The sequence below is a fragment of the Wasmannia auropunctata genome, unplaced genomic scaffold, assembly GCF_000956235.1.
Source record: "Wasmannia auropunctata unplaced genomic scaffold, wasmannia.A_1.0 LD336055.1, whole genome shotgun sequence".
In the NCBI taxonomy this organism is placed as follows: Eukaryota; Metazoa; Arthropoda; class Insecta; order Hymenoptera; family Formicidae; genus Wasmannia; species Wasmannia auropunctata.
Window position 1 is genome coordinate 71,591 of NW_012026835.1, and position 9,240 is coordinate 80,830.

Below are 9,240 nucleotides of genomic sequence, written 5' to 3' on the forward strand. Positions count from 1 at the left end.
ATTGAGTATCGTATGCGACGGACATCGCGCTGTACAGGAGTCATAATTCCTTGCGATTTTCACTATGGAACTACGCAGGGTAAAAATGAAACATTTGTAATGTCTATACCAATAATCCTTCACTGTCTGTGGCGTTGCGTGGTTTATGTGTGCAGCAGCCACAGCGTCATATAGTGTCGTCAGATCGGTGAAATAATAAAATATTTGTCGAGATCTCAATGAGATCTTGACGAGAATTTTCAATAATCTTGATCTTGATGTGGTAAATCTCGATATTGATCTCGAATATTATAAGTAATCCCGATCTCGAATCTCGTCTCGATTTCGAGACGAGATCGAGACGAGATCGAGATTTATCTCGTCTCGTGCGCATCTCTATTAATAAATTCAGATAACCTGTATAGCTCAGAAGAAATAAAGATCTTAATAAAAATTAAAAAATTAAATTTTTTTAAATATAATAAAAAAATTTTATAAAATGTACATATAATTCTTCATTTAAGAGTGAAATATCTGCTCAATCTGAAAGCGGTTGACTTGTATAATCGATAAATCCTGATATTAATCCCGACTTTCATTTTAAGGGGTTTTATTGTATCCCTTAATTCAAAAAGATTGATTGAAAAAAAAATTAAAGATGATGAGTTCAAATGTATGAAATGGCAATGGCAATCCATATTTCGAGAATCCATATTTCAATAAGATAAAATACAGTCGAATCTCAACAACTCGAACCTCTACAACTCGAAAACCGCTATAAGACGAAAATTTTGTTCATTCCCTTTCGCTTTACTGTGAAAAATCTCTATAAATCGAAATAAAACCTATTTTCACTCAAATTATTTGTCAGATATTTATATGTATTATTTTACCTCTGCAACTCGCATTTAAAGTAGCAAGACCTCTACAAATCAAAGTTCATTTCTATAAGTCGAACTTCTATTGTCGCTGCCTCTATAATTCGAAGTTATATGTAACCATAATTAATAGCCTGGTATTTGTTTTATGATTACATTTATTATAATGTATGCAATAAATAATTCACTGTCAAATGAATGATTTTTTTTCCTTTAAAAGCTATTATAATCGGAAAATTATAAATTCTCGTACAAAGCCTCGATAAGTCGAATTTTCATATGTTAACCCTCTTTTACTCGAATTTCGATAAGTCGAAAAATCTATAACTTGAAGAATTTAGCTCTTCTCTTGAGATTCAAGTTATGGAAGTTCGATTGTAATGTACTAATGTTTTATTTTACCAAAATATTTAATCCGATACGTTCGACTAAACGTTACTACGATGACACAAAATAATTTGTTACTATTATAAACAAAATACTATTTTTTAACTAAACTATTTTGTTTCAACAAAAATTGATCGTATTCAACTCAACCGTTCTATTAAAACTACACATTATTTATTATCCACATCAGCATCGTTTAATCAGTTCGATACTTGGAATTTAAACAAATATATTACTTGGATAACTAAATAGAGTGCAAACGCAAATAAATACTACTAGTATTTCGAACAAAATAATTTAATTGAGTTGGTTTAGTTAATTCTTAATTAAAATTTTTTATAGTTGACATGAATGAACTATACGTTTCTTTGTGCAGCTAAAGAATTGTTGAATTTACTATTGGATCAAATAACTATATAAATTTAGTTCGTACAATCAATTTTTTTTCTCAATGTACTCGCATCACCTTCAAAATACTAATGCAAATAAATCTGTCAATAGTAGTGTTGCGCCCCTGCCCCTATATCTTCTAATTGCGGCTTGAGTTGAGCGACCGCGCGAAGTATCGCGCAAAGCGAAGAGAGAAGAAGACGATTGCCGGGGGCAACGTTAGGTGTGTCGTTCTGTCGCGGCTTTTAACGTGAACGTTATAAAATACCGCTTGCGACATTTAAAGACAATTTAATTACTAATAAACATTTCGTTCCCTTTTTGAATAGTGCATCATATTTCCCCCGCGCGCGTCGAGGAGTGCCGATTTCGACTCGCGCGCAAGTGCCGCTCTGCGATGAGCGCAACAGTATTAATAATATACTTGATAAACTTGGTAGCGCTTCAACATTTATGAAGTAACATTGCCGGCGGACGCAGTCGTCCTTTTTATGTTGAGTAAATCGAGGCTATTTTGAGCATAGAGGCAAGTTCGAACATTCAAATGCGCAAAAACTGTGCTGCATACACTAGTCTGCGCCCGACTATCAACGAATGAACAAGATTAGATTTTCGTTTTTCAGCGGTGAAATTATCAGGTGAATATTTTTGTATCTATGAGGCTATTAAAATTATTAATAAAAACGAGATTTTTTACATAAATATTTTTAACTATAATGTTTAAGTAACTACTTCATTTAGTTTTAAATTATAAATAAATGTTTCAGTGATCGACATCGCTTTGGACCTAGTTGGATCAAGTTAATTAACCTCAATTAATCGTTTATAATTTGTAAAAGATTTATTTTTTTAATTATTACAATATTTATATTATGCAAGAGATCAATCACTACTAAAAAAAATGTACAATAATTGCTGATTATGGTAATACTTTTTATTGCTAGCATTGTTATTGTATTGCTATATTAGTATTGTTTTTATATTGTCATTAATACTGCCATCTATTCATGTCACCTATTGCGCACAATATTGCCAAGTATTACTAATGCTTTCTATTGCTATGTATTGATAGCGTATTACTAGTATTGTATTGTCGTAATATATTTCTAAAGAAATGTAAATACATTGATTGCGCCATAGTGATTGATCCATCGATATTATGTTAACAATTGCAGATTTTATATTTTTCTTATTGCAAAGCGTGAAGCTTTTAGATTCTTTTTCATTTTTATTAATAAAATAAAATTTAAAAAAAGAATGTTAAAAATTATTATAAAGAGAGACAGACTTTAAGGCGGACAGACTTTATATCTTTAATATAAAGGCCGAAAATTTGAGGTGCCTCATCGGGACCCACCCAAAATCACACATATTGTGAACTTTGAATAAAATGTTAAAACTACGTGTATATCTAATGAAATAGTATGAAACAAACAATATTGCTATGAGCTATCCCACGCGACAATTAACGAATGAGGATAGGAAAGTGAGATACAATGTATGTAGATTGCTAGCAAGATTATGCGATATTTTTTACATTTCAACATTAAATATCTTTCCAAAATGGCCAATGATCTATTACTTTTTGGTGACCATTAAAATCGTAATTTTTTAAACTGTTATAATCTCGTTTTTTAGAAGAAAAGTAAATAATGTTTGTGTGCAGTTAGTCAAAGAAGTGTCTCCGAGCTCAACCTGTTACTAAGTTATACGTAAAAAGTTACATTTTCAACATTTTTTTTCTCTTTTATTTCACCGATAACCTACTTTAGAATTTTGCACACGTCAAGTTCGGCGCTTCAACTTTATTATATAAAAAAAATTGGACATTTCTAAAATAACTATTTACTAAAGAATTACCTTAATAAAGATGTTACACCTTAATAAAATTAATACACAATTCTTATGTTTTTTAGAAATAATTGTAAATAATACGTTAAATGTATATAATTAAATAAGATATATATGTATTTCTTGTAAGCAAGTGTTACATTGTGCATTGTGATTGTGTATATAGTCTCTATATAGTATACTGTTGGCTTGTAATTACTCACCGACAGAAGAATCCATCGACGCAACAAATGACTCTTCAAGTCCAACAAGCGCCTCCTCGGCGCTGTCGATGTCACAGATAGACTTCAGGACTCGCTGGTGCTGGCTGATGTTGCTGTTGCTGTTGTTGCTGTGGATGCGGTTGCTGACTTTGGGTTTGATGTTGCTGCTGCTGCTGCTGTTGTTGCTGTGTCATCTGCTGTTGATGGCTATGATTGTGATTGTGATGATGATTCTGTCGCGTTCTCAACATATCGTATCTTTGCTTGTAAAGGTCGCGTTCCTGTTGAAGCCGCGTCAGCTCGATCTTCGTGCGCTGGAGTTCATTCTGCAAGTTCCGATTGGTGCTCTCAAGATCCTGCCGCTGCTGTAGCCGCTTGCTACGACAATTCTGAGCGTAACCGCGATTCTTTAGCGTTCGCCGCTTTTGCTTCAGCCGCACGACCTTCGCACACAATCGTATATTTAATCATACAATATTGAACTTTTTTAACATTCTTAATTTATGTATTTTTTCCTGTATTGCTTGACATTTGCCATATTATTATATGATGCATAAAATAAACAAATTAAAAAATATATAAACTATTATGTATATGTACATATGTCAATACTAATCTTGCATTTTATATATTTGCTATTGTATCATAATAAAAATAGCAACCGAAGGAAGATATTAAGAAGAGAATTTATTTGGCTTCAACAGGGTAATAATTGGTAATATTTGTCTAGTTAAAATAAGAATAAAAACCGATATAATGTTATTGAGTTCAAAGTTTATACTATAAACAAACAATAATTAGCCTCAAGAAAAAAAGAAAGAAAAAAAATATTTTACAAATATTTTCTCACACGTTGTTTCAGGCCCCCAAAGCTTAGAATTGATTTTAAAAAATATCATTAAAACTGTAAATCACATGTGAAAAAAGTTTCATGAGAAAGTTTCATAACTATTAATTATTTTATAATTAAACATTTTTTTAGATTTTTGTTTTTTTCTAGAATATCTTTTCTAGAATATTTCTTTTCTAGAATATCTTGCATTCTCTTTAAAAATTTTTGAAATTTAAAATTTTTATTTTTCAGAAGACTTTATAATTAAAGATCATTCTTCTTTTAACCTTTTATTTTCGATGTAAAACATGTTCTAACAAAAAAAAATTTTTGCTCATCTGGTTAGTCTTAGTTTTCTTTCTATTATTGCTTTGCCTTACTAATTAACCAGCTTTATTCTTTTTTATATTAAAAACTTATATCTTTGGTAAACATTAACTCAAAATCAACATTCATTTTAATAAAGACTGTTTAAGTTTCAAAAATATTCCCAGCAAATACCAAGTTACATAGTAACGTACGTGTTAGTTGTAATTTCCCATTTAATAACACATGTGTTACATTATAGTTATATTGTTAAGTGGGAAATTACAACTAACATGTACATTATAGTAACTTGGTGTTTGCTGAGTTATGATAAAAACAATGTAAAAAATTATTTACACAGTAAAATATGAAATTTCTCGGATGAATCATGAAATACAATATTTTTGACATGATCATTATCTTCGCAACATTATCTTCCTATGACGATTACTCAGATATGACTCTGATAATGTATATTTTTTTATGATATCTTCTTATGATATAATAGCGTTATATCTAAACGTATTATTATATTTATGTAAAGTAAATAAATGTTTATAAATATAAAGTTATAAAAGAAAGAGAGAAAGAGAGAGAGAGAGCCTCAAGTTTTTTATTTCTCAATAGTTGAAAAATAATGCTATTAATTAGTATTTGCGAATTGTGTGCGGTTATATAAGATTAACCGTAAATTTTTAAATCCTATACGATATATTTTTTCAATATATATATATATTTTTTTTGTTATATTTTTTATTTTAAAAAATCGCTATATAATAATAATAAAATACAAACTTTTATTATAATTTAAAAATGTTTTATTTTTTGCATTTATTATACGTATTGAAGATATCTCAATAGTAGAGTAAGTGTTTGGATTTCCTATAAATTAAACGATTATTATTTTATTTATTTTGTTGTAATTCTCATCATCATTGTTATAATTCTCCTAAAAAAAAAGATTTCACAATTTTCAAAATAAGATTGCGTTAACAATGTTTGTAAATAATTTTAATAATATCAGATCATGCCAAATTTAGAATGATCATTAAGAAATTGCTAAAATGAAATTACTAAAGTTTTACCTTTCTCTCACTTATTATAAGTCATCAGATTTTGTACCTAAATTATTCGTAAATTTTATTTTAGACAAGTATATTTTAGACAACAAATATAAACGTAAGCGATCTTATCGTGAAAGAAAAGATACAATAAATACGTATTATCATATGCTGAAGAAAAATAATATATGCAAACATAAATTGTGAATTGTTTACGTACTAAACATAGATTAAAACGAGTTACAAATGAAAACTCACTAAAAAATAAGTTTTTAAACGTTTATATATTTATGTTAAAATTACGGTTTTACCATGTCACGTTATATTATTCAAGATTTTTAAAAATTTCCGACATCTTTCTATAGGATAATTTTATTACATATGATACACACTAAATAACTAAAAACATGATATGTTTGACTTGATATACAGAACAACAACAGAAGAAACTATAGACAATGTCAAGGCTTATTTTAAAAAAATTCAAATTCCTCTATTTAGAAAATTACTCAAGTTCTTGAAATAAAGCAAAAAAATTTACAAAAAATTCTAAAAAATGTTGTAAACTTACATGCCTACAAAATCATAATACATGACTTGTTGGCTCTGTAGCCATAGATGTGAATGTAATTTTACATCACAATGGTTAAAATGTTTAAAAACGGGAGTTTTGATGAAAAAAAGCAAATTGCCTTCACAAATAAGATTCATTTTTTAATAAAGATATTGAAAGAAATTAAATTATCCATTCTAAAAAAATAATATATTTGGATATTCATTCAAAAAATTTATATTCACCATCCTCCCTTTACTTTCAAAATATCTTGGCAAAATAAAATGACCATTTTTGTAAAAAGAATTTACCTGATATTTTTTGAAAAGAGCTCAAGCAGTTACAAACAGTTCTTAGAGACAAAATTCTTCCTACACACAAAGAATTTTCATTTTATGCAAGCGACTTTGCATTATAAAGAAATATTTCAAATAATCCATAAAATATAATGTATTTCTATTTATAAACAAATTTCGTAAACATTTGAATACTATTTTGTAATATTGTTTATTGTTTATTTTGCAATTTTGATGTTTCGGAATTTTTGTTTTTATTTTATAAAAGAAACCGTATTTATGTAAACTAGATTCTAATTTGTTTTAATTGTCTTCTATCAGAATATAATTTTTCTAGTATCGGCCATCTCATTAAAATTTCGATTACAGTTCAAAAATATAAAAAAACCTTTTTTTTTCTGAACAATATGATTTTATATTATATATCTTAGTTTCTAATTTTTATTTATAAGATATGCATAAGATATATTAAATTAATTGACACACACGCATATACACATAACGCACGTCAAAAACGAATTTATGTTAACAAACATGATAGAGCAAGCACATGAAACAGTTCGTATACATTTGTAAATGAATTGGTGAATCTAAATACAGAATTTAAATCATTCTATCAAAAATTTACTTACTTGTCAATATATAATATTCAATATAATATTAAATATATATTGAAAGCTTTTGTAGTAAAAATACGCGTAATATTGCCACACAAATATTATTATCTAATATATTTGTAAATTATTCCTCATCTCTAATACGTATAAGTACAACCAGCAGTTGTAATATGAAATATGATACAGAATAAATTATATCCGTCAATATTATATATGTCTGACATAATCAGACTAGTATAATTTAGTCTGCATGTGAAGCAAAACAATATAACGTAATATTTCCAACTCATTTTCTAAAAATGTGTGATTTCAAAAATTAAAATTATTAAAATAAGTAAATTAAATGCATTTTAATTTTCGTTTAAAAAAAAAATATTTTCGCAATTACCAATAGAGAATAGATATGTATATTTTACTAAATATTTTCAAAAAATTTTCTTTCTAAAAAAGATATATTAAATTGATACTCGCATTTACCGAAGTATTTAAAGTCTCTTTTCCGCGATTCTGATTGGTTCTCTTATTGCGCTTACTTCGCGAATAGCTATCATCATAACAGACTGTCATTTTTACAATTGTGCATAACAAAGAGTTTATGATATATTGTAATACAATGTAATGCATTTGAACAAGTAAGTAGAAAGTAAAAAATAAAAAGCGCGCGCAAAGCGTCTAGCGTGATGTTTAGTATATTTATAAAATGCATTAAGATCTATAAAACTAAACATTTATACCTACAAAAATTTTGGTAACATTCAATTAAAATTAGACGTATCAAATTAATTTAAAGAAATTTTTTTAATCCCTAAACGTGCGAGAAAATATTTTTATAAAATATTTAAAAAAGAATACATATGTTTTATTTTCAATCGTTTTACATATATTAATGCTTATATGATCAATATGAGCGGGTTATTTCTATTATAAAGAGTGAATACATATACAATCATAAATAAAATTACATATTTATAACATTTTTTTATTTTATGATAATTCCAAAAATATTGCCTATCCCTTAAAGCTAAAGCTTCATGAATCATTTCAAGTATAGTATGAATCAAATATAACATATAAAAGTTAAAGAATTATATCGATTTTATCCACCTTTCAATTCCTGATTTAAAATATCGGTCTCTTTTTGCTATGCAAACAATAAATAAAAACTTTACTCACCTGTTCCCGTGGACAACCATGAAGACGTTTGTTGAGTTCGCGTACAGAAAGCGACATCAAAAGCTCATCATCCATGAGTTCCTCTTGAGGTGTACCATTACAATTGGAGTACAGGCCATTACCCGAGCGATGAGCTGGAGTAGGCCCACCAGCGCTGCAAGAACTCACGGAGCAAACGCTCAACGGTCTGCCCGGTTGTATTGATAAACCTTGCATGCTGTCCTCCATACCCTGCATCACACCCCCGCCTGCGGGAAGCATTCCTCCTCCTGCACCCGGACCACTATAATACTCTAGATGACTTGACATTGTCAGATATCCACCTGCAACACCAATATCCACGCAATAATGAAAATGTTAGAAAAAGATTTTTTTAATCTTCAGAGAAAGAGAAGAGCATCAGCCCTTGTGGAAAAATACTATTGGAACATAGGGGAGAGTTGCCGAATACGTACCACTTAAGATATTTTTGGTTATATTTCACATTTGGTGCTATTTAATTAGAATGCAAACAAACGTTGGAAATTGTAGCTTGATGTTCAAGGCATCAAATATTACATGTTAAATCTTTCACTAATAGCAAATTAATTTGTTCTAAGCTTTTTTGTAACATGCTGTCAAAAGCACGATTCAGCAAACCGTCGCCTAAATCGTACCTGTGAGTTTTATTAACAGTACCTCCTTCTAAACTATTGAATTTATGAATTGAAAATA

The 9,240-nt window shown here is 28.6% G+C and overlaps 1 protein-coding gene across 2 annotated transcripts in view; it reads right to left on the reverse strand.

Annotated features, from left to right (window-relative positions):
* LOC105450765 (transcription factor MafB-like) overlaps positions 1–9,240 on the reverse strand; it is a 30,813-nt gene that overhangs the window by 9,939 nt on the left and 11,634 nt on the right. For both annotated transcript variants that reach the window (XM_011690758.1, XM_011690760.1), the window contains 2 exons: positions 8,527–8,849; positions 3,689–4,131 (listed from right to left, as the gene is read on the reverse strand). In XM_011690758.1, coding sequence (XP_011689060.1) covers positions 3,760–4,131; positions 8,527–8,849 — 695 coding nt within the window. In that variant the 3' untranslated portion in view covers positions 3,689–3,759. The remainder of the gene's footprint in view (positions 1–3,688; positions 4,132–8,526; positions 8,850–9,240) is intronic.